The following is a 27,667-nucleotide window of genomic DNA, read 5'->3' as shown; positions in this document are numbered from 1 at the left end:
ATGGACTACAGGTTCCTCGAGAATGCCCTTACCTGCAATCTTCTTAAACTAGAAGAAAAGTTGCAACAATCTCCTGATAACATAGAGTTGGTTACTCAGCTGGCTAAGGCAAGAGATGCTCTTAGGCAACATCAACATGTTAAGATTAGAGGGGCTATGATAAGAGCCCGACATCATTAGCTTAAATTTGGATATAAGGGATCAAAATTTTTCTTCAATCTCCTGAAACATAAAAACATTAGGGAGAGAGTTGATAGACTGGTTTTTGACAATAAAGAACTTGTGGATATCCATGACATCACTGAGGATTTCTCCTTGTTTTATCAGAATCTTTTCACCTCTGAAGACTTTGTTGATGCCAAGAGTTTGAGGCAGAAATACAAAGCCATAGTCCCCTCTAGTATTTCTAATGAATATTCTCTCCTCCTAAAGTAGAGGATCTCCATTGGTCAGATTGAGAGAGCTATCGGCTCTCTTACCAATGGTAAAGCCCCTAGGCTGGATGACCACCCCATTAAGTTTTATATAGCCAACATTGGTTGGATCAGTAAAGATCTTCATGAACTCTATAATGAAGCTATTGTTAATGGGACTTTGAGTGGTGACATCAATCTAGGTATCATTAAGCCCATACCTAAAGATGGGGATAAATCTCTCATCAAGAATTGGAGACCCATTACTCTACTCAATGTGTTGTACAAGATTCTTCCCAAGGTCCTTGCCTTTAGACTTGAGAAAATCCTCCCCAAATTTGTTTTCTCGACTCAAACTGGGTTCATTAAGGGTAGGTATATTCTCAAAAACTTGATTAGTAGCTGGGAGGCCATGGAGTGGGCTAAAACCTCTAGGCAAGAATCTGCCATGTTCCTCCTTGACTATGAGAAGGCCTATGATAGGGTTGAATGGGACTTTATCCTCATGATGCTAGATGCCTTTGGTTTCCCTAAGGAATTTTGTGACATTGCTAAAGTTCTCTTTAAAGATGCCTCTTCTTTTATTGAAGTTAATGGCTCCCTCTCCTCTCCTATCAATCTTACTCAGTCTATCAAGCAGGGCTGCCCCTAGCCCCTGTACTTTTTGTGATTGCTTCTGATGCCCTTTTTTATCTTCTTAGGGATGATTTGATCTCCCCCAGTGTTAAAGGTTTGAGGCTTCTTGATGAGTCTCGGCTCTTAAATATCTAGTTTTCCGACGATACCTCTCTTTTCCTTGAACTCACGAAGTATAATTTTGAGCCTCTTGGTCAAAAATTAAAACTCTTTGGTGATATCTCTGGTGCCTAGATTTCTCAAACTAAGTATGTCCTTCTTGGGTGGCAAGAAGAGCCGCCTAACAGGATCCTTCAGCTTGGGTAACAATGGGGTGGCCCTAACAAAATCGTTAGGTAGCTAGGTATACCCTTCTACATTTCTCCCTCTCTTAAAGACATGTGGCTTTGGGTTAGGAAAAGGTTGACAAAAAGTTGAACAAGTGGAACAACAAATTCCTCTCCCTTTCTAGTTGGGTGTAAGTTTTCCAAAAGATCCTCTCCTCTTATAGCATCTACTACTCTTTGGCTTGGATGTTCAGCAACTATCAGGTCTTTGAAATTCAAAAGGTCATCAGATGTTTTTTGTGGTCTGATGGCAAGGGGGGAAAAAGAAGCACGCTATTAAATGGAAATGGTGCTCTATGGAGAAGAAAGTTGGTGGTCTTGGGCTTAAAGACCTTATAATGCAAGGGATATCCCTTGCTGCTAAATGGATTTTCCATGCCCTTGATGATCAGGAGCCCTGGAAGATCCTAGTTAGGAACAATATTGAGAATGTTGTTCTAAAGCATGCTAAATCCTGGAAAGCGCTGCCCTTCATTGACATTGTGGCTAGCAAATTCCCTGTCTCTGTCCAAGGCACCTTTGTTTTCAAAACTATATGGAAAGCCTAGGAATTTGTTGGGGGGTCTTTGATTAACACTGATTTTTTCACCAACGATCTAATTTATGGTGAAAGGTCCATCTGGTGGAACCTTCTTCACTCTTCTAAACCTCTTGCTCAAACTAGGGGTTGCTTGGCTAGAGTTTGGGCCCAAAAGGGCATCACGTGCTTCATGGATATCTTGGAGGAAGACATGCTTATCCCCTAGGAAGATATTAGTAGCAAGTTTAACCTCCCCCAATCCCAGGAAAGAACTTATAAATTTCTCCAGATGGCTTTTGCCGTTCATGATCTTCCTAAAATTTGTATGGTTGACTCTCATAGTTTCCTTACTTTCAGCTGGCATGGGGGGACTCCTCTTCACAAAATTAAAGCTCATGATATCTAATTTGTTCTTACTTTTGATGACTCTATTATGGACCATCTTAATAACCTTTGGTATTATAAGTTGGATGTCTCCTTTTGGCAATCTACTCTTAACAGTCTTTGGAAATCTCCCATTGCTCCTAAAATTAAATTCTTTAAATGGTTGTTATTAATTGATAGGATCCCTTTAAGAAAAGATAGAGATGCTATGGATGTTTGCTCCCTTTGTAAAGTTCCTGACTAGTAGGTATATCTTCTTTGATTGTATTATTGCTAAAAAAAATCTCGTTGATGTTTGGATTCTTAATTCCTCACTGTGTTACTATTATGGAGATCATTACTGGTTCTATTCAAGGAATTAAAAAGGATGCCAACCTTCTTTGGTCTATTCTTTCTGCTAACATTCTTTGGTATATTTGGAAGATTAGGAATGAGGACAGATTTCAGGATCGAACTAGGACCCTTACTGAGTCTTTTAGAAGACTCACTTTTTACAACATTGTTGTTCAGGTGTCTAGAGTCCTAGACATTGAGAGAGACAAGCTTCTGAGGTTCCTAAAAGATGGATCTACTACTATGTTTGTTTATGAGATGAGGAGCGGTTATGAGTGGATGAGGTGTGCTGAAAACCTTTCTTCCTTTGAGGAAGCTCTCAAGAAACTCACTAAAGAAATCAAAGACAACAGGGATCCTCCCTATGAGTAGGTGGAGATGTTGGCCCAAATTCAAGAGCGGAAAAATGTTGTTTGGATGGAAGGCCCGACTGGGTGGACTACGTGGGTGGAGGACCAGAACTTCATCTTGGAGTAACTTGTGGATACTTTGATATCTTGTATTGTTGTTTATAAATATTTGTCTATAGGCTACTTTGCAGATATTTTGTTATACATCTGCCTATTCTGCTTTTTTATGTCTATATGATACTCTAGTTGCTACTCTGGTTCTTGCAGGTTGAGGTCTCACCTCCCTGTGTTATATTGTAATGTTTTGATTTTACTCTCGATCTTAATATAAAAAAATATTTATATTATTAAAATATGTTTATAAAATGTAACTATAACAAAACAAAAAAATATACTCAAACCGTGAAATGTGATTGGCCAGCTTATAAAATAAATTACATCCAAAGGAATGAATAAATAAGTTGTGCCTCCAGAAACTAATAATATAACTTATATATCAAATATTATATATAATATATACATATAAAAAATATAGTATACAATAATAATATATTCTAATATATTCATATATAATAATTTTTATTATTAAATATAATATATAAATATATTTATGAAAATAATTATAATATTAGTTTAGAAGGAATTTAAAAACATAATTTATATTATATCAACTATTATTTCTAAAATGGATAATCCACACCTTTGCAACATATTAGTCATTTCGTTTTGGATGTCTATGCAAGTAATAATAAATGTTGGTAGTTATCTTACTTTCACCGAATCTTCAAAGAAGTGGTGATTATGGCGATTTTAGAATGGATTTCGACATAGTGTTTTGCCGAACAAAATTTGCTTTGTTCGCTAGTTGACAAGAGATTGGTATTACTTAATAAAATTAGTTTGTATTGCATATTAAACACGATAGTGATGACGTTTCTCGTTGGGTGGTCAACAGGAGTATAAAAAATTTAATCTTCTTTCACAAATGTACGTGGGTTTAACCAGAAATGAATTCATTTTTTAGAATTTCAATTTTTCTTTTGAAACTTTAGGAATAGATTTAAATTTTGAAGTGCCCAGTTGGTACTAATTGCTAGAATTTTCGGTATAGGTTCACTGTTGGGGAAGAGCAGGCGGTTTTTCTTTCTTCTTGTGAAATCCTTGAACGAGCTTGGGACGAGACACGCAGTATTTCAAATAAAAATGACAATACTTATTTTCGTCGGAGTGAGTACGAAGGTGTAGTATATATCATATTCCTATGTTTTTATATTGGGGATTTCACTGCCGGTGATAGCCCATATGAACAGTGTGATATAAGGAATGAGAACGAAGTCTTCTCTGCCAGCCTTAAGGGTGACGATGATCAACCGGCTCTTGTTCACAGAGGAGCTCTCAATATGTTCTTGAACATTCTGAGAAATTCAGACTTGGAAACCCAGGTATAATGACCCTTTACTCCATCTTTTGTAGTTTCTCTATCATGTTCAATTAGTGGCTATCTATGTTTTAAGTTTTGTTATTTTGGAGTTGATTTGTATAAATTTTTTAAATGTTTCTTAAAAAAAAATAATATTGTATGATTCATGATCAAGATGCTTATATTTCATATGTTTTAGCTATCTCATTCTGATAGTAGATTATAAAATATGATACGGAACATCAATAAGAAAAATATATATCCAATCAAACCCAAAAAAATTACCATTCAGGATAAAATTTGGATTGTCTTTATTGTGCAAGTATGAAGCAATATGGAACAGAGTTACTCATTGGATTTGTCAAAGTCACTATTGAAAGAAAAGATTTCATTTAGTACATATCTAAAGTTTTGACATCTAAAAGTATTGCTTTTTTACTTGTTTGTTGCAATAGATGGACAAGTTTTCGAATCACAGAAAGGAACAAACCATTATATTTGTAGGTCATTCTATAGGAGGTGCCGTTGCAACTCTTGCTACGATCTGGCTTCTGGAAAAAAGGATGAGACAAATTTCTTCTATTTGCATTACATTTGGTTCTCCTTTGGTTGGAGATACTGTTCTTATGCAATCAATTGATTGCCAAGGTTGGTCCGGAAATTTTTGTCATGTGGTGTCCAAACATGATATTGTTCCGCGGATGCTCCTTGCACCTTTTGAATCAATTGGACAGCATTTGAATTCAATTTTCCCACAGCGAGGGAGCATCATCAAGTACCTTGGAGAATCTAGCCCGTATGAACCCATTGGTGCTTACATGTTCTGCTCAGTCCATGGCGCAGCTTGTATTGAGGATTCTCAAGCTGTCTTGAAGATACTGATTTTAACTTTGCAAAGCACAGAAGTAAACGGTATTGCAGATGCTTTAATTTCAGAGCACATAAGTTATGGTGATAAATTGAGACATGTTATTGAAAGTGGATACTCAACAAGAACTTCAAACATCTCTTCAGAATCCTCCTTTGAGATGGGAATAGCACTGCAATTAGAAGCAATGGGTTTTCAGACTCAGGTAATCTCCTATTTCTTCTAATAATTGTTCTTACATGACTCTTGGTATTCAAAACCTACATACAACATTTGGAACTTTAATTATACTTCGTTCGAGTTTCCTTGCGTTTTGTGAGAGATTAGCCTAGTTAAGGAAAGTTCTTACAATCAAAATGTTATAATTTTTGTTCTTAAAACATTTTAAAATTATGAGCATAGTTATTTTCAATATTATATCTTCATCTTTGTGCACTTAAATTCAACCCTATTTGTTACACACTTTTTTTAATGTAGTGATTAATATTTGAACTCAGCATCATCTATCTTCATTGTTGTACACTTAAATTCAACTCTACTTGTTACACACTTTTTTTAATGTAGTGATTAATATTTGAACTCAGCACCATCTAAATTTCTACAATGTGGACTTTGTCATTAATGAAATGGCCTTTTCCCACTTGTCATACTTGTTGCAATGTTTCTTAATATTCTTTTTTATAAACCATTCTTCATAAGACTATACATCTTGTTCATTTATTGAATACATAATATCTCTAAAGTTAGTAAAGAATGTGGTGATTTATTTCTAATCAAATTAAATAAATTACATTACAAAACTAAAAATAAAAATGAAGAATAATATTTTCATTGTTTATTAATGATATTCAAGTTCCCCTCAAGTTCCCCTCTATATAGATAAGCATAAACATGTGCAAAGAATGGCCTACAAATCACATGTTTAGTAAAAATAAATATATTAAATAGTAAATGTGATTGCAACCTACTATTTAATCAGTGTACGAGATATAAGTGCATACCTTACACTTTTACATCACTTTACACATATTCCATAAATGCACATTTGAAATCATATCCTAATTTTGACACCCCACTTTAATTTGTTTCATTGTTCTAGGGGCTATTCTCATTTATATACTTGACCTTACTAATAATAATCAATCCAAGAAATATTTCATTAGGTTCCCCACGTGACGATTTGTCTAACAATTCTCAATTAATATGTTCTTGTAAAAATAAATTAGTGAATTTTACTAGGAGATGTTCATGTTTGTCAAATTTATGTAGGTTCTAAAGTGGTGGTGCATCTATTCTTCCTCCATAGGTTCTCAAATCTTTGTAGGATTTGAAAACCTATACATTAGGTCTAAAGGTTCTAGTGCCCTCAAAACCTCTTCCCCTACCCTTCTATGGTGTGCACGAGACTTTCTTCTTGTTCCATATCAAGATCTCACTCCCATTCTTCACCCTTTTCCCCATTAGGCCTTGAGCCCATGGATGGACCTTGTACCTTATCACTTACTCCCTTAGTATCAATTCCACTTATGTAATATAAAATATAAAATTTAAAATTTAATGTCAAATATAAATGATAGTAATATATTTTTAATATTTTTTTACAAATAATGATTATTTTAATAAAAAAGATAAATTTAAAATAATTAAATATATAATATTAAATATAAAATATAAAATAAAAGTTTTGATGTACAATATAAAATGCACAATTTTAGTATAAAATAGAAAACATGAATCACAATTTTAAATCTGAAATATAAAATATAGATTTCACTAAAAATATAGATAGAGTGCAATAAATATAAAATTTAACAAAACCATTCCTTCTTGAATAAATAAATTAAAAAAAATTGTTCTACCTTTTTATTCAAATATTTATTGACTTATAAGTTTATTCTTATTAAATATATTAATTCTTTTGAATTTTTCATATATTGAGTTAAATCTATCAAGGTATATGGTTTAATAAATTTCTTAAATTTTATTATAATAGATTGAAATCTATAACTTTGAAATTTAATTAAAAAAATCATAAAATAATTAAAAATTATATTTCAATAGAACTAACAATTTATTTTCTTCATTATTCAAATGGTGCAACTAACAAAAACCCATTAACCAAAAAGATCACATTAACTAGTTAAGTTCAACCAACATATTATCTTAGAATTTTATTTTTTTTAAAGAAAGTATTTTTTTAGATATTTTTTCATGTAAAGCAGAATAATTTCATTCTATCTAAACTCTCATATAAAAGAAACTTGCTGGTTGTTTGCATAAAAATAGTGTAGGTGGAACTACACATGAAAATAAAAATATAGAAATAAGTATAGGTATAGCTAATGATATTTATTATGAGGATTTTGCACTTGATGATTGTGATTTGGGCAATCGTATGGATGCATATGAGAGCCTCATTGTTCAAATGATTATGTTGATAAAGGTTGCATCAACATGACTTACTCCAATTCATGTTGGTTTTGTGTTGTCCCCGAGGTAAGTTAAGTTGAATATGAGGCTTTTCTTTGTCATGAAGATGTAGTTTCTCATGGTGGGGATGATATTGTGCCTAAGTTTGAATATTTCACTTTGTTTCAGCATATATTTTATGTACTGACATGCAACAACACATGTTTCATGTGGAAAAACCACATGATTATTAGCTTGATGGTGTGCTAGAGTTCTTAAAATTTGAGTTTGATTTGGTAGCGAAATTTTTTCTTTATTCAGATCAACAATGTAACTAAGCACAATTTTATTTTTCATGTGAATTGGAGATATTCTCTTTTTGTCTAAATTTACCTATGGTGGTTAGTAAATACGGTAACAATATGCTTATGTGTCAGGGGAATTCACTTCATCCCATTATTGTCCTTTCTCTTTTTATGGACCCAATTTCACAAAAAAATTTCTCAAGAGTAAGTGTTGCATGATGGTGAACAAAAAGGGGGTATAAGGGGGCACTCTTTTTTTTCTAAAATCAGCTAAACCTGAACTTTGAGGAGCAATTTGAGACTCATCCACTCAAAATTTGAAGATACCCAAAGAACAAATGTTGTAGTACTTTGAATCTAGTTTCCAAAAACTCAAGACTTTTTTAAATTGGATTAGATTAAGTGGGTCAAATATTTTGTGCACACAAAAGTGTTCCTATTTTTTTTTGCAGAACATAACATAGTGTTTAACGTGCACATAAAAAACATGATAGTTGCATTTAGTATTTTGAAAAACCCTTTAGTAGAAAGATAGATAAGAGAGACCACTAGAAGTTGTGTATTTTATGTAATTTTTTGTTGAGTATTCTTTTTTTAATGATTTTTCAAAGTGGATGCATCTTGAAAATTAGATACCTGTTTATGTGTGTCACATAACTTGCACCAAAATAATCAAAAATTGAATTTTTTTTGTTTTAAAGTGTAAAGAATGAAGTGTAGACCAATAATATTTTTTTTCCAAATTTGGACAAGTAGTTCAAAAGTTATTAAAAAAATGGTACATGTCTATCTCTAAGAACTTTGGAGACATTGGTAAAATAAATTCAAGATTAATATGTAAATGTTGTTCAAATTTTTTAAAAATTATATGCCTAGAAAGCTCACAAGATGGGTGAAATTATGCTGGCAATTTTACAAATACCCACTTGATAACATGTAATTTTGATGACAATGAAGTTGAGAAACCAAATTGGAAGAAGAAAACACGTAAAATGGAGGGAAATAACGCTCCCAAACCTTAGTATTTCTATTCAAGGCTAAATACAAGGTAAAACACATACACATTTTTATAAAATAAAAAACGTGCATGTATTTTTAAAATAAAAAATGTGAACATTTTATTTTAAATTAAAAAATGTGTTCACATTCTATTTAGTAAGGAAAACACATACGCATTATGTTTAATAAGAGAAATATGTACGTGTTATTTTTAGTAACAAAAACACATTATGTTTAGTACACATTATGTTTAGTAACAAAAACGTATGTGCATTTTGCTTACATAAAATTAGATTAGTAACATGGTCTTATATGCAATTCATTTAGCATTCCCTTAATTTTTTTAGTAGGATATATACATCTTATAATTTAAGTTAAATTTTATGCATATATAGTCACGATGTTTTAGAGTGGTTTCATATCTCTAGGAGTCATAATGTGGATTCTATATTTTAGGAGATCTTATAATTTTTCAGACTTAGTTTAATTTCAGTAATCGATGGGTGTATATCATCATTCTTTTTCTATCTCTCCATCTCATGCTCTTTGTCTCCCCTAAGCTCTAGACCTATCTATTTTCCTATCTCTCTCTTCCTCCCTTCACCTCTCTCTATTTCACTCTCTCCTCTCTCCCCAAGTTCTAGATCTTCTCTCTCTCTCTCTCTCTCTCTATATATATATATATATATACATATATATATATATATATGCATACACACACACACACACACACACACACACACACACACACACACACACATATCATCCCTCTATCTTGCTACATAAATCCCGTCTCCCTCTCTACCCCTACATCTCTACATACCTCTCCCTCTCTCTCTCTCTCTCTCCCTTTCTCCTTGTCCCACACTCTCATGCTTTGTCTCTACTTCCTATCTCCCCTCTCCCTCTCTCCAAATACCTCTACCTCCCTTCCTCCCCACCTCTATTCATCTTCATAAATATTTCTCTCTACCTATCTCTCTCTATTGCTTCCTTCCTCCTTCCTTCCCAATCCATTTTTATTTATCTCACAATATTTATCTCCCCTCTCCTTCTCTCTACCTACATCTCTTTTCACCCCTCTCTACTTTTAAATTTCCTAACTCTCTACCTCCATTTCTTCATACTACTCTCTCTCTCTCTCTCTCTCTCTCTCTCTCTCTCTCTCTCTCTCTCTCTCCATCCCTTTCTATGCCTCCCTCTCTCCTTGCATCTCTCCTTGCCTCTCTATGTCTTTCTCCTCTCTATGTCTTTCTCCTTCCCTCTCTATGTCTTTATCCTTCCCTTTGAATACCTCCCCTCCACTTCTATATATCTCACCTCTCCTCTCTGCACCTCTCTCTCTATCTATCTAGGTATTTAGATAAATAGTGTATAGGGGGAGTGCAAAAAGGTAGGTAGACATAGATAACTAGAGAGAAGTAGAAAGAGAGAGAGGTAGAGATATAGGTAGGGATATAGAGAGATGTAGGTTGAGAAAAAGGTAATAGAGAGGAAAGGATAGAGATAGAGATAGGTGAGATGTACAAAAGTGGAGGGGAGAGTTGGAGTGAGGGAGAGAAGGAGAGGGAGGGAAGGAAAGGTAAATTCAAAGAGAGGTTGGGTAGCTAAAGGTAAGTAGTTAGAGAGAGAGAGAGAGAGAGAGAGAGAGAGAGAGAGAGAGAGAGAGAGAGAGAGAGAGAGAGAGAGAGTATGGAGGGAAGGAGGTGGAGAGTTAGGGGAGATAAAAGTAGAGAGATATGGAAAGAGAGGTAGGTAGAGAGAGGGAGAGGGGAAATAAAGAGAGGAGGGAGAGGGGAGATAGAGAGTATAGATAGATGGGTAAGTAGAGAGGTGGAGGTAAGGAGGGGGGATGTATGAAGAGAGAGAGAGGAAGAGAGAGAGGAAGAGGGGAGATAGTGGTAAATTGAGAGGGTGAAAATAGATAAAGAGAAGTGGAGAGGGAAGGAGATAGAGAAAAGTGAGATATACAAAAGTGGAGGGGAGAGTTGGAGTGAGGGAGAGAAGGAGAAGTATTCTTTACTCCACCTCTCTATATTACCCATCTATCCATACTCTCTATCTCCTCTCTCTCTTTATGTATTTATCTCCTCTCTCTCTATGGATATCTATCTACCCTCCTCTCTTTATCTCCCCTCTCCCTCTCTCTACCTACCCAACTTTCCATCCCTCTCTACTATTATCTCCCCTAACTCTCTACCTCCTTCCTTGGATTCTACAATTTATCTCACCTCTCTCTCTCACACACACTCTCCCCTTATATCTTTCCCTCCCTCCTTTCATCTTCCTACTCTCTCTCTAGCTACTTATCTCTATCTACTTGACCACTCTTTGAATAACTATCCTTCTCTTCCTCACTCCAAGTCTCCCTTTCACTTTTGTATGTCTGACCTATCTCTATCTCTCTCCTTACCTTTCCACCTCTCTCTATCTATTTACCCCCTCTCAACTTATCACTATCTCCCCTCTTACCCTCCCTCTTTCTCTATATATATCCCTCCCTACAAAACCTATGGTTCTATCTTTTCTTCTATCTCCCAAACCTTCCCTTACCACTTCTATCAATTTCACTTTCTCCACACTCTCTCTCTATGACCTTTTTCTGAACCTACATGTCTCTCCATCCATACCTATATATCTACCTCTCTCTCTTTCCATTTATCTCTATTCATCTATGTCTACCTACCTATTTTCACTACCCCTATAAACTATTTATCTAAATATCTAGATAGATAGAGAGAGAGGTGCAAACAGAAAGAGAGAGATATATAGAGGTGAGATAGATAGAAGTGGATATTTAAAGAAAGGGAGGGAGAGAGAGAGAGAGAGAGAGAGAGAGAGAGAGAGAGAGAGAGAGAGAGAGAGAGAGAGAGAGAGAGAGAGAGAGAGAGAGAGAGAGAGAGAGAGAAGTATGAAGGGAATAATGTAGAGAGTTAGGGCAGTTAAAAGTAAAGAGGGATGAAAAGAGAGGTAGGAGGAGAGAAGTAGAGGAGAGAAAGAGTGTGAGATAAAGAAAAATAGAGAGGGAATGAGAGAGGGAGGAAGCGAGAGAGAAAGATTTATTAATATGAATAGAGGTAGGGAGGTAGAGGAATGTGGATATATGGAGAGGGGAGATAGGGAAGCAAAGACATGGCATGGGAGAATGAGACAAAGATAAAGGGGGAGAGAGAGAGAGAGAGAGAGAGAGAGAGAGAGAGAGAGAGAGAGAGAGAGAGAGAGAGAGAGAGAGGGAGAGAGGGAGAGAGGATGCAGGGAGGGAGACAAAGAAAAGACACACACACACACACACACACACACACACACATATATATATATTATATATATATGTATATATATGTATATATACATGTATATGCATATAAATGTATATATATATATATATATATAAATATATACATATACATGTATATATATGTATATATGTATATATACATCTATATACATATACATGTATATATACATATATATACATATATATAAATATATATATACAAATATATATATATACACATACATGTATATATACATGTATACATATGTATATATATATATGTATGTATGTATGTATGTATGTATGTATGTATACATACATATATATATGTATATGTATATATGTATATGTATATATATATGTGTATATATGTATATATATATATGTGTGTTTATATATATGTATCTATATATATGTGTTTATATATATGTATCTATATAGATAGATAGATAGAGAGAGAGAGAGAGAGAGAGAGAGAGAGAGAGAGAGAGAGAGAGAGAGAGAGAGAGAGAGAGAGCTTAGCGATTACTAAAATTTGATTGTTTAAGATTATAAGATTTAGATCTTGGGAAGAGAGTAAAGAACAAGATAGAGAGAGGTCAAGAGAGGAGTAGAGAGATAGGAAAAAAGATAGGTTAAGAGCTTAGGGGAGACAAGGAGCATGAGATAGAGAGATAGAAAGTGAATGATGATATAAGCCCATTGATTATTGAAATTTGATTGTCTGAAAAATTATAAGATCTCCTAAAATATAGAATTTGCATTATGACTTCTGGAGATCTGAAACCACTCTCAAACATCCTAACAATATACACATAAAATATAGCTTAAATTATAAATGTTATTTTATGTATATATCCTTCTGAAAAAACTAAGGGAATACTAAATGAAATGCATATAAGTCCATGTTGCTAATCTAACTTTATGTAAGAAAAATGCATACCTATTTTTCTTAATAACCATAACACATACATGTTATCCTTAGTAAACATAATGTGAACACGTTTTTTATTTTTCAAAAAAGCATACATGTTCTGGCTTGGATTTTTCGAGCCTTAACTTGTACACAGTTTTTCATTTATTGAAAACACGATCACATTTTGTTCATTTTAGACATTTTTTTCAAGTCGGTGTCTAATTTTTTATTCATCACCTTGGTGCACTTACCCCCTATTACTATATACATATGTAGTATATTTTGGAATACGTCGAACACCTATTACATATGGTTTCTCTGCAATGGTGATGCTAAAAATGCAAACTTTCTTCTATGTGGGAAGAACTGGTGAGTTGGTGTACGCATATGTATGGCCTCATTTTATGTAGCTAGGAAAGATTTATGGTATTGCTTTGAGGGAGATCAAGTTGTTTACTAGGTTTCTCTTTGATAGAAACAAGCAAATGCAACAATTTTTTCATGCAAATTACAAAGAATGAAAGCTACCTACAGGTAGCTGAAAGAAATAAAACATTGTCTAATCAAGAATACAAAGTAGCCACTAAATGATTCAGAGATACATTCATTTCATATATTGAAAAACTTTAGACTGACAACTATTATTATTTGACTGAAATTGTAGCACCTAGTCTTTAATTTGAGGATGTTAATCCATGGCTTTCATATTCTTCTTACATTGAGGCTGCATAAACAAAAAAGCCACTTGTAGAAAAATGTCAGAGTAAAGCCTTAAAGTGACATTTGTCTCATGAAATATTTTATAAAACACTATAGAACATCTAGCCTTCCAAATATGCTTTAAAATAACTTGCCTAATAGAGTCAGAAATAACATTGTTATGCATACCAAAACAAAAGATACCATCTTTCCAATTAAACATGTGATAGGAGATGGAAGGAAAAATTTTAAACATAGTTTTCCATTACTTCACAACAAATATGCAATCCTAAAAGATGTCCCATATTCTTAACACATAGGCAAAAAGGGAAATTGACTAGTCGAACCATTAAATATTTCTATCTATCCCCAATAGGTAGCATGCAATATAAAATTTTCCAGGCTAGCACTTGAATATCAAAATCAATTTTTGACTTTCATATTTGACCAATCATTTTGATCCAAATTTTGAAGCTAAATATGCATTCCCACTTATGATTAAGATGAGGAGTAAGAGGCAAACAAGGAAAGATCTGAAAATAAACCTTTTTCAAAGGAAAATAGCTAAATGAACTATATGACAACCATTTCCAATAATTAAAAAATTTACAATCTCTACAAGCACATAACTTCATAGAGAGATCAAGAGAGACTAATAAATGCACAAAAATTAGAAAAAGTTTAATTTTCTCACTCAACCCATACTTCTATTTGATAAATTTTTAAGAAGCCCAATTAAATGTGTCAAAATCTCAAATATCTTTGAATTTGTGAACTCCTTTTTTAAAAGATAGTAAGCATGTCTTGGGAAATTAATAGTAAATGGCTTCTTAAGATAGAGAATTAGTCTATTCCACCAAATTGAGGTTGAGGCAAAATTGAAACCATGCTGTAAGGAAGAGTTATTTCATTCCAAATAAAAATAAACTTGTTGCCAAGCTTTCCAAATAGATTGAAGAGGAAAGGATGCTCTAATTTTAAAGAAGGGAGCCAATAACATTTTAACTAACCAATTAATTATGTTCCACTTCTTTTTAATTGAAGCTTCCATGATTTGATGATGGACTAAATGTTTTCATGGTTCATCTCCACTAGCAACCCAAATAATCCATTTTTCCACAAGGCATAGTCCTTAAGTTTTGGAGTCAATGAGTCTAAGACCACCTTTAGCTCTTGGTTGAAAGAAATGGGACCAAGAAGATGCAATGAAACTAGCATTACCATCCCATTTAGACCAAATATTTGTACATGAATTATTTTATTCAAATATTCATATCCTTTCTTGCAAGATATCCAACAAGATGAATAGTAAACATGAGAGGCAATGAGGATCCTATTAGCCACTTGAATCTTGCTTGCTAAAGATAAACATTTGTTACCCCAACTGAACAACTTACTTTTTAGCCTATTTTAAAACCATCCACACATTTCTAAAAGAGATACCCCTAAACCGAAATGAATCCCTAGATATCTTGTTATCTCCTTGTGTTTGATAAGTCTCCACTCCTTCGAAATCCATTGTGTAATAGAACAATTTTGGGAGATTAAAAATTCAATCTTGTTATGAGCCAATTAGGAACTAGAAACAACATAGTAAATATTTACGATGTCCAAGGTATTGTTTAGTTCCTCTTCAAATTTTTGAATAAACAACATGCTATCATTAGAAAAGTGAGAAGAGATATTTACCCTATCTTGAGGAATGCATATGCCTTTAATATGCTTCATCTAATTAGCCTATTAAAGAATGTAACACAACACATTGATAGTAAGAACATATATGAAAGGAGATAGAGGACACCCCTATCTTAGAGAATGTTGTAATTCAAGGGAAACTTATATAGATTTGTTGACAATAATTTGTGCATTTGTATCTTTAAATAGAATTTGTACATGATTTTGGATCTTTGGACCAAATCACAACTACTACAGTATTTTAAGAATGAATCACAAACAAATCTAGTAAAAAGATTTCTTAAAGTCAAGCTTGACTATTAAGGAATTTTGACATGATTGTTGGGCCCACTCCATAGTCTCACAAATCAACATAATATTTTCAAGTATAAATCTGCCTTTTATAAACATGTTTTCTCAACTCTCAGTATATACTGTAGAATAGGTTTAATTATAATAGATAGAGCCTTAGCAATAGTTTTATATCAAGTGTTTAACAAATTAATTGGTTGCCAACCAACAATAGAGTCTTCATTTTTCCCTTGACGAATGAGTTTGATTAAGCCTTTGTTGATACTTGGACCTAATGAGCCCTTTTGCAGGCCTTCCAAATGAAGCATATATAAGTCATCTTTGATATGATACCACATGATTTGATAAAATTCAGTTGGAAAACCATCAAAACTAGGACTCTTATTAGTTTTCATAGAGAAAAGAGCACATTCAAGCTCTTCCTTAGAGAGGGTTTGATCCAAAAATCTACTATAACCTAGGTCAATCATATTGGGAATAAAATTCCTGATATTATCTTCCAAGGATTGTTGGATGTCTTTCCAATTGTTCTCTTCTCTAAATAATTTTTCATAAAACTTCTAAAATATAAATTAGTATTTTCAACAGGGTCATAATATAGTTTGCTTTCATCCATAATGCCCCAATTCTCTCCTTCTAATGTTTATAATTTAGGTAGTTGAAGAAAAATTTGGAGGATTTGTTCCCTTCTCTTATCCAATGAGTTTTGGCTCTAATTTTTTCTTTATGTGCCTTATAATGGTTAATTTTTTGTATTCGTGCTTCAATAATAGCAATAGAATTTGAAATGTTTTCATTATGAGGGTCAACATTTGATTGTTTTATAGCATGTTATAACTGCCCTTGAAGGGTTTTTTCTCTACGTTTACATCTCCATGCCATTTTCTTACCAAAGGAGCAAAGAAATTTAACGGAATGTGTCAGAGAAGAACACCACCAGTCAATACATGACAAACCCTCTTGAGGTTTTGGAATGTAATTCCAAATTCCCACCAAGGCAGAAACACATTCATCATTTATAACAGAGTATCATCTTGAGTCAAAGAAAAAGAGTAGATGATAGGAAAATGATCAGATAGAGTGGTAGAATAACCAGCTTCCACATAGGAGCCATAAGAAGAGACTTATAGATGAAGGTTGTGTGATATATAAAATTAATCTAAGTAATTTACAATTTGACCAAGTAAACCAATTAGTAGCATGGTTGGAGAATTTACTATAATACTGAATGCTTGGACATAACTCTTTTCAATATTTCAAAGAAGTAGTTTTTCTTCATACTTCTCATAATGAGGGTTGTGGTGTAGCTATTCTTGGTTTTTAAACTTTTCATTGACAAAGGACAGGAACCATCACATAATTGTGTTTGGGTCCTTTCCTTTATCAATGGTGTAGTGTCATAAATTGTAAACCCTTGCTAGGGTGGTACAATTTCACACTTTGATTAGTACCCACCTTAGTGTGTTTGCATCTTGCATTATTATTTCCCTTTAAGGATTTAATTAATTAATTTAATTAAATCTAAAGTCATATTTCATCACTCCCCACATCATAAAACTGGGCCCTTTACCCTAAGTGTGCCCCATTTTATTTTATTCCTCCAGTAAATCATTTAATCATAAACCCTAATTATGTCCTATTTAGAACTTTAAGGCCCGATTTCACATATCAAAATAACTCAAAATTAGCTGTAACTTTGGGATTCACTCTAATATCATCATATCTAACGGCCCTGAAAATTTGGTGAAACATTGGTCAGACCGTGGCGGGAGTGCACATGGTCCTCGATTTTTTTCCCAAAAATTTGGGAGCATAATTCTATGATATTATAATGCTTAACCCCAAAAGATTGGCAAAAAATTCAATTCCTAGGTCAGCCTAAAGACATAATTAAAATGAAATTAAGATCTAAGGTTTCATAGATAAGAGTTCTCTTTCTTCATTTGAAAGGGGATCTTTCTAAGAATCTAAGAGTGGGTTTTTGGAGCACATGGAGCCTTCTATGTAGTGAAACAGAAGCCTATGTGGAGTCTTCAACAATATTCAACAATATTTCATCAAGCATTCATCATCAATTAGGAGCCTTGAAGACATTGAAGAGTAATAGGAGATCTAGTGGCAATATCTCTCCCTTGGGGATTGGTATGATTTCATGTTGTTTTCATGTCTTTATATGAGCTTATTTACATCAACTTGGATATTTAAATTCATGATTTAGATACTTTTCATCATTGATTTAGAGCATTTAATTTGTCAATTACAAGCATTTAGGGTTTACTCTTTAGAGTTGCTCTAGATTGTTTGCATTCATCCTAGGGTCTTGCATACACACAAGATTCCTACACACACTATTTTACTATAAAAATTGGCTATTTGTGGAGGTGGAAATCACTAAAATAGGGGTTTGACTAAGGAAAAACCCTATATAGCCACCCAAACCTTCCCTTTTTAGTTGTAGGTATAGGAACAGGTACCCAGAAGTAGTTTTGGATCAGTAAAAGGCATCCAAACCATGCAGAATCATCAAATCTGCCCTAATCTGCATGAGACAGGGGCATGGAACCCTTGTGCTACTCAGGACAGTGGTGTGGTGCCATGGTCCCTCCATGTTGTAGTGAAATTTAAGAGGTTGCAACTTCAAGTCATCAGATTTGCAGTCTTCCAGTTGTAGCCTCTTGTCTGCAGAAATAGGACAGTGGCATGGCACCCTGGTCCTAGCCAGTTTGGATCAATTTGCAATAGAAAGTAAACATCCAAAATCCTCCCCCTTTCATTATTTCAGTATCTCAGTTTTAGATCTGCAAGTTTGTGTAATTTCAAGTTCATTTGTGCTTCATTATTTATCTCCTATTCTAGTTGATCATTCAAACCCTAGTTTTTCTCATGATTCACAACAAGAGGAATAGAAAACCTAAGAGATATACCTTGGCTCTCTCTTTCTCACAAGAAGTAGCCAAAGTGATCTATCTCCCTAGGATCTTTCGTATTCCTAATATGTTGGCAAAAGTGGGATTAGGTCCTAGTCACCCGATCTCGCTTTCTCGCCCCCACATTTTGGTGAACCCAACGTGAATCCAACCTTCTTTAATTATAATTTATGTTCTTAGATCTGAGTTTTTTTTCTATTTCAAATTCAAATTTACATTTACAAGTTTTAATTCCTTGCTAATTTCAAAATTTAGAGGTTAATTTTGCTAAAAACCCTAATTTTTCAACTCAAAATTGAACTTGTGGATAGCTTAATTCAGATCAATTATTTGAGATCTGAGAACTTTTTCAATTTCATAATTCAAGATTTCATGTACAAGACAAATTTCACAATTAATTTCTAAAATTAAGTAGTTAACTTCAAAAACCCTAATTTTTTAAATTTTAAAAAATTGAGCTTGTGAGTTGTGTAAATTTTGAATTTCCCTCTTCAAATTGGATTTCTAGTTTCAATTCAAATTCAAAATTGCAATCTTAAAACAAATTTCAATTTCCAATTTAAATTTTCAAATTAAATGGTTAATTAAAAAAGACCCTAATTTTTAAATTTAAATTAATTTGGTGCATTTCTCAATTTTTCAATTTCCAAATTCCAATTTTGGATCTATTTTCACATTTAAATTTCCAAATTAATTGGTTAATTAAAAAAGACCCTAATTTTTAAATTTAAATTAATTTTGTGCATTTCCCAATTTTTCAATTTCCAAATTCCAATTTTGGATCTATTTTCACATTTAAATTTCCAAATTAATTGGTTAATTAAAAAAGACCCTAATTTTTAAATTTAAATTAATTTTGTGCATTTCCCAATTTTTCAATTTCCAAATTCCAATCTTAGATCTATTTTCAAATTTAATTTTAAGAGGTCCTTTCTACAAGTCCGTAATTTTAAATTTAATTTTCTTGGGGAAAATTTTAATTTCCAATTTGAAAATTAAGTGGTTAATCAAGATAGCCCTAATTTTTAAATTCAAATTAATTCTCAAATTTTACCATTACAATTTCCAATTTGAATTTTAAAATTAAGTAGTTAATCAAACAAACCCTAATTTTTAAATTTAAATTTAATTCTTCAATATTTCAAATTTTAAAATGAAGAGGTTATTTCCACAAGGCCCTAATTTAAAAAAAAAAAAGCCAATCTCTTTTGGATAATTTTAAATTTTAAATTAAGAGGTTATGTTTACATAATCCAAATTTTAAATTTCAATTTCCTAGGAGGTTGCTTAATTTGGATTTGATTTGGGAACACATTTCACTCATAAATTTATTTTTTTCTAAATCAACATTTAAAGTTCTTTCATTGGTTAAAATTGTATATTTCCTTCTATTTTGTAAATGTTATCATTTGAAAGAGGAAAATTTATGTCATGATGTATTCATTTCATAGATGTGATAATGGATTAGCTTCCCTAGTTTCAATTTTTCCATCTCCTAAAGAACCTTCTCCTATCTATGACAAAATTTTAGTGCCTAAAAGAGTTGTTACCAACCCCTCCAAATCTCTCCCATGCTCTAAGGATGAATATTTGGAGAATGATCTTGACAATTCTCCTAAAATGTGCCCTTCCCATCTAGCTATCTTAGAGGAAGAGGATGATATCATAAACACCTTTCTTAATGTTACTTTACCTTCCCTACATGATGCCTCTCTAAGTGAAAAGGTATTTATGGACATTGACTTATCTTCTCCTAAATTTGGTCTTACCAATGGGGGCATGTTAGTGCAACAAGAGGTTATGAGCACTTCTTCCAAAGATCTCCTTCCTAAGCATGAATCTTTGGAGAAGGATGTCCATCTCCCTCCTAAAGAATACTTCCCTCATGAGGTTAATTTTATGCTAGAAGATGGTATTGTCCCTAATTTTCCTAGTGATGGTATTTCATCTTTTGATTTCAACAAAATTCCCAGTAGAGATGATGCATTAATCAAAAATGCTTGCCCTTCTCCTAAAGTTTGTCTTACCCCTAAAGATTCCTTAGAAAAAGAAGATGAAATCATAATCAATTTCCTTAATTCTCTCTCCCCTAAAGATCCTATGGAACACATTTTGAGGAAGGAGGAAGGTTTAGACACATGTAATGATGCTCCCCCTCCTAAGGATGAAGAATTAATGAACTATGTTATCCCTTCTCCGAAAATTGGCAATAACAATAAGGACATCTTTGTGCAAGATATTTCTAATAATTTTCCTAATGACCTCACTATTTGGGATGAACCATTAGAAGAAGGTGTTGATTATTCTCTCCCCCATGAGAGAACCCTAGCCAAAGGGGATTAAATCATGACTGATAACTCCCTTGATGCAATTTCACCTTCCCTAAATCTCAATCATTTTCCCTCTAAAAAATAAAGCATATCCCTCTCCTCAACTTGGTTCCCTAGTTCAAGGTAATATTGTTGGCATCTCTTTCAAATATTTCCCTCTCAAAGGTGAGACTTTAAAGAGTAATGTTGATCCTTCTCCTAGAGATTCTATTCCCCGTGTAGATCCTTTAGTGATAGAGAATGATATGACCTTTCCTACTAATACTTATTCTCCTAAAACATCAATGCCTACCTCTAGTATATCTCCTAAAACTAATCCTATCCATGATAACATTTTTAATTCTTCCAACAATCTTGTTCATTCTTCTTCTAAAGACACCTTTGATATTCCTAAACCATCTCCAATCAATTTGATACATGTGAATGAAACGCCTAATAAACCCCTCTTCACAGTTCAAGGTGCTTTTCCTTCTCAAAATTCCCATTGTAAGCCTATCTTAGTGATTCAAGGTGGTTATGTTGATGATTCTTTTTGCACTCCTAAGAAACCTATTATTACTATGCAAGGAGGTTATCCTACTAAGAGCCCTTATGAGTATGCTAAGAAAATTACTAGAGAGAGTTATAATATGGTTGCTCATACCTACAACACAAGAAACAATAGGCAACCTAGTCCTCCTCTAATTATCTCAAATTCACTTCCTCCCTCTCAACCTATTCTTCCACAAGAACCTCGTATATCAACCCTTAGTAAGGAGTATGATCTCACTAAACAAGTTAAGGCCACTCCTGCTAAGATTTCTATTTGGGATTTAGTTCAAACTTCACTTGCTTATCATGGGATGCTACAAGATGATTTAAAAAAATTAGATGTCCCACCTGCAGTGACACCTGATAACATGGCTTCTTTGATTGATACTACAAACAAACCCAAATATCAAATTATATTCAAACAAGATGAGTTACCTTCTCTTGAAATCCAACATCAATATGATCCTCTTATGATTGTGGTTATTATCAATGATAGTGCTATAAGACGAACCCTTGTGGACAATGGGTCTGGCCTTAATGTTTGTGGTGTGGACTTATTGGATAAGATTAATGTGGATCATTCTCTCATCGAACCTACTTCTCTTTCTATTTGAGGCTTTGATAATGTTGCTAAACAATGTCTAGGTGTCATAACCTTGCCTATTAGGGTAGGTCCTATTGTGTTACCTATGTCTATTCATGTTACGCCTGGTACTTTGACATATAACCTTCTATTAGGGAGACCTTGGATTCATAGCATGCAAGTTGTCCCCTCAACTTTGCATAGGCAAGTCAAGTTCATTTATAACATTACGAGATACACCTTGTTAGTTGCCAAACCTTAAGAACCATTAAAATATGTATCTTCTTGTTCAACTACTTCTCACTCTTCTCTTTCTACTTCTTCAAATACATCTACTTACTTTAATGATCTTGTTCCTTCTAGTACTCATGATTCTTCCACTCAATCAGAATCTCCTGCCAATGATATATTTTCTCCTAAAGGAGTGCTCTTAGATGATGATTGGGGATCTCTAGACTTTAACCCTACTTTCGTAGGAGATTATAGAGTATCTTGGAAAGGATATAAGACTGAGAAGGAGAAATCTAAAGAGGAACCTAAAGAGAAACCCACTTTGTCTAAACAACTAAGTAACCACTTTGTGGATGCTTCTAATTCAAATAATTCTTCAAATCCTTCCTCTAATTCCTATAGCACTAAGACCTATGAGGTGTAGCCATCTCTTTCTGATTTGGCATCCCTTTATGGTCTTGGTTTTCACATTTTAGCTAAAAGTGTCTATGATGGCAATTGTTGTGGCGCAAATGAACAAGAAATTAAAGTTCCTTTAGAACATAACACGCCTGAAGATTCATTTGGATTTGGATATAATCCTTCTAATCCCACCAAAGCATCTAAAATACCATCTCTCAATGTGAATACTATATTTAGTAGTGATGATAACTTTGCCTCAATTAAATCTTCTTCTTCTTTCAACACTCATCCCCCTCGTAAGGAAATATTGGTGATAAACAAAACTCTTTATGAATCTCCTCAAGAGATTTCTAATCCCACTTATGAGACTTGATCTTCTACTCATTCTAAAATCCCTTCTTCTAGGAATAAGGCTCTAATGTATTATACTTATCCCTCTCCTAAGATTTCTTGTGTGTAAGGGAAATATGACTTAGTGGCCTATTCTTCTCGTATAAACTTATCTCTTTCCAAAGGCTTTTTAACATTCATCATCTTATACATGTTTTTAATATCAGTTATAGTAGAGAATTTAACATGTCATATTCAAATACCTCATTTAATCTATCATGTCTTTGAATAATATTAGTGGCTATTATGTTGCTCATCATTATGTGACATTGGTAGCTCACTTACTGGGGGCTCATTGTCATTCATTATGGTGCAATTTCATGTGCAATCATACTTTTGGAAGGAACATAATAGCCTATTTCTATCTCATCTCTTCTCCCTATATATATAGGAGGCAAGAGCGATTTCAAACATCACTCCTTCTTAAGATTAAAATTTCCCCTTCGTGAAGTAGTGTCTTCTATAAGGATTTATTATTGATGGTAGAAGTGTATTCATATTTGAATTCCTTCCCTCATATTGGAACAAGCATCCCTAATGGGGATCTTAAGTACATATCCTTAATTGGGACCACCTCCTTGGTGTTGGAAGTCTTTGATCATTCATCAATTTCTTTTCTTCATTGAGAAGTATCTTTTATAATAAACCCTTCTATTTTGTGCACATGCATATCCCTGATGAGGATCTCTTTCCTTCTTTTAGAAGAGTGATGTTATAAATAATCTCTCTTTGATATCATTTCAATCCTCTACTATTTTCAAAACTATTGCATTCATTCATTCTAGAAGATGTTATATTTGTCTAAGACAATTATTCTTGAAGGTAGATATATTTTGAACAAAGATCTTTTCTCCTCCAAGGATCCCCTTTACACTTATATAGTAAGATATCTCTTTTCAACTATCTTATCCTTTCTTGAAGAGTATTCCCTCTCTTGCTTGGATTTATAATATTGTTGTATGATGGATATTTTTGGTGGTATGATGAAAGAATAAGGATCCGGTCAACTACTGAGAGTGGGGGGGGTGAATCAGTAGATAGAAAACTAATATAAACTTTCACCAATCTCAAAATCAACATCTCAAAGCAAACTCAGAACTGACTGGTTTCAACACTAAACTTCAAATGCAATATTACTGACAAATTAAACCAGTTGACTATTATAATAGATTAACAGTAAAACAAATTGAAACTCACATAAGTAAAACATATTTCAGATTGTTGTCGGTTAACATATCATATCAAAGTGGATTTAGCAGTTAAGCAATTCAACCATAAATATAACCACAAAAACATTCACCACTTGACACAATATTTTTGATGTGGAAACCCAAATGGGAAAACCACGGTGGGGATGAATACCCACAAGTATTCTGAACTCTTTTGAAGTTCACCCTGTTAGAAGCCTAGCCTATTAAAGCTTTACAAAAAGTCCTGTTAAGAACAGATCTTGTTAGGGACCACCTGGTTAAGAGATTGACTATAATGCCCTATTAGAAGCAATACTTTGTTAGGAGTAACCTCGGTAGAGGATTTGAAATCCAAGTTAATGGACCACCTGGTTAGAGGATTTGAATAACACTAAGCTTGTTAGAGCTTACTCGGTTAGGGGATTTGGTTGTTGTAATTGTTAGAAAACAACAGAGGTTTGCTGATCTGTTTGAATAGCTCTACACTTGCTTGTTCAGATCTTTTTCATGCTCCTATTTGCCTTTACACAAACTGGAGATACATCATCTGGTTCCTCAACCACACTCTTACTCTCAACTATAAATTGCCAACACTATAACAAAACAACTCATCGACCTTATAAACAAATCATCAGGTCGGTAACACATCACAAACCTAATTATCTCATAGAGATTACAAACAAATCGGTTCAAGTATGACCGTTGGATTACATAATAATCACTGCACATCATTCAAGATATCCTCGACAACTCCTTAATCACTGCTTCATCAAACATTGTAACTCATCATGCGGTTTACATTACATGCAATCAACTTGCTCATTCCCAAGACAAAAATCATTCTCTACGCGCCAAAAAACCATTTGAAACTCTTCTCATACAACATGCATACGTGTCATAATCATTACTGGTCATCATTTGATCATAAACCAATACAGCCGATTCACCAAACTTTATCGGTTAGGGTTTATCATATCAATAGGTAGGGTTTACCGGTTCAACTTTCCATTTCATAGCAATACCAGTTTCTTCCACAAATTCACCTACCAATTGCAGTTCCCTTCACTAGCTCTTCCTACCAGTTACAAAACAATATTATAACAACATTATTACCAGTTAATTGACATCAATGACAACATACCATTTTATCAATGCAATCTTCATGCAAATGCCAACAATCTCCCCTTTTGGTATTGATGGCAATACAAGTATCTATACCCTTGATTGCTATGATTGTGAATAGGAATCCCGGTTTACATTTTACCATGTACTCTCCTTCAACTGAGTTTACATGTCTTCAGCTGTTAACTGGCTATAGATCAATCATACAATTCTTCTCCCCCATAATCACATAGTTCTTCTCCCCCTTTGACAACAATGCCAAAGTGAAAGTAAAACATGCAATGTCAAACTTCACTGTTAAGTATCATCAATCTGCAACTTGATGCTCCCCTGTGGAATAACTCCACTCTACACCAATCCTGCTGTAAAATTCTGCAAGTAGCTCCGAGACTGATGTACTCTACATCATGCTCAATTGACCTCATGTAGAGGTACAACCCCGAATCAAAATTATCATACCATTATTTTAGTGTCTAATACCCAAATTATGGAATTTTATCACGAGTGGAGTATAAGTTAACTTGGTGTACACGCAATCCCAGTCTCGCAGACTTTTGTTTGTTCTTGTTTACGCTGTTTCTTGATAAGTTCCTGTTTAAGCAAGCGCAGTTTCTCCGACTTCTCTTTGTTCCTGCGTACCTCTACAGCCTCTCAAATCCATTACCCTATAAAACCCACTCTCTTGACAATCGAAATGATCGAAGCAAGCAGCGAATGCAAGCCTGGAAACCGATGATAAAGCCCTGGAATCCACTCGCCCACGGTAAGTATAAGCTTGCTAATTATCATTTTGGGTTACAATTTTGACATAATTTTTTGGCAGAAAAAATTGCTTCTGCTACTTAACGAGGGATTGGTAGACCTAATAAAATTAGTTTGTATTACATATTAAACACGATCGTGATGCCGTTTCTTGTTGGGTGGTCAACAGGAGTATAGAAATTTGAATCTTCTTTCAAAAATGTAAGTGGGTTTAACCAGAAATATATTCATTTTTATAGAATTCCAATTTTTATTTTGAAACTTGTCGGAATATGTTTGAATTTTGAAGTGCCCAGTTGGTAGTAATTGTTAGAATTTTCGCTATAGGTGCACTGTTGGGGAAGAGTAGGCGATCTTTCTTTGTTCTTGTGAAATCCTAGAACGAGCTTGGGACGAGACACGCAGTATTTCAAATAACAATGACATTACTTGTTTTCGTCGGAGTGAGTACGAAGGTGTAGTATTTATAACATTCCCTTCCTTTAATATTGGAGATTTCACTACCAGTGATAGCCCATATGGACAGTGCGGAATCCAGAATCAGAATAAAGATTTCTCTGACCGTCTCAAGGGTGATGATGATCAACCGGCTCTTGTTCACAAAGGAGCTCTCACTATGTTCTTGAACATTCTGAGAAATACAGACTTGGAAACCCAGGTATTATGATCCTTTACTCCGTCTTTTTTAGTTTCTGTATCATGTTTTATTAATCGCTATCTACGTTTCATGTGCTAATTTTGGGACTTCACTCTGTATATTTTTTCCTATCAATGCTCTTTACCATATTTTAAGATTTATTAAATCAGGATGTGTATACTTCAATATATTGTTTCTATCCATTGTATTCATGCTATCCATTCTGAATCATGATCCCAAACGTTAATGAGAGAAAAAAACATTATCTGTTTCAGTCAGGTTAAAATTTGGACAGGGTTTCTACCGTGCGAATATAAAGTAATATTGACCAACAGTTACTTATTGGATTTGTCAAAGTTAGTGTTGAAAGAACACATTTCATTTACTACAGATTTAAAGTTTTGAGATTTAAAACTATTGCTCTTTTACTTGTTTGTTGCAATAGATGGACAAGTTTTCGAAGCAAAGAAAGGAACAAACCATTATATTTGTGGGTCATTCTATAGGAGGTGCCATTGCAACTCTTGCTACGATCTGGGTTCTGGAAAAAAGGCTGAGACAAATTTCTCCTATCTGCATTACATTTGGTTCTCCTTTGGTCGGAGATACTGTTCTTATGCAATCAATTGATTGCCAAGGGTGGTCCGGAAATTTTTGTCATGTTGTTTCCAAACAAGATATTGTTCCGCGGATGCTCCTTGCACCTTTTGAATCAATTGGATAG

The 27,667-nt window shown here is 33.8% G+C and overlaps 1 protein-coding gene across 1 annotated transcript; it reads left to right on the top strand.

Moving 5' to 3' along the window:
* Positions 1-27,667, top strand: LOC131876202 (protein EDS1-like). The gene is made up of 3 exons (XM_059221039.1): positions 1-125; positions 4,074-4,404; positions 27,389-27,667. Exons 1-3 carry the CDS (start codon positions 1-3, stop codon positions 27,665-27,667), a joined length of 735 nt encoding a protein of 244 aa, XP_059077022.1.

Source organism: Cryptomeria japonica, chromosome 5 (genome assembly GCF_030272615.1).
Source record: "Cryptomeria japonica chromosome 5, Sugi_1.0, whole genome shotgun sequence".
NCBI lineage: Eukaryota > Viridiplantae > Streptophyta > Pinopsida > Cupressales > Cupressaceae > Cryptomeria > Cryptomeria japonica.
Note: the sequence above shows the minus strand (reverse complement) of the source record. Positions and strands in the feature narration are given on the sequence as shown.

Bases quoted from the DNA above. Each gene is read 5' to 3' on its own strand.
- LOC131876202 (XM_059221039.1), top strand. From the start codon at position 1: ATGGACTACAGGTTCCTCGAGAATGCCCTTACCTGCAATCTTCTTAAA. The intron at 126-4,073 runs GCAACATCAACA...TTTTCGGTATAG, and splicing joins AAGGCAAGAGATGCTCTTAG to GTTCACTGTTGGGGAAGAGC. The intron at 4,405-27,388 runs GTATAATGACCC...TTGTTGCAATAG, and splicing joins ATTCAGACTTGGAAACCCAG to ATGGACAAGTTTTCGAAGCA.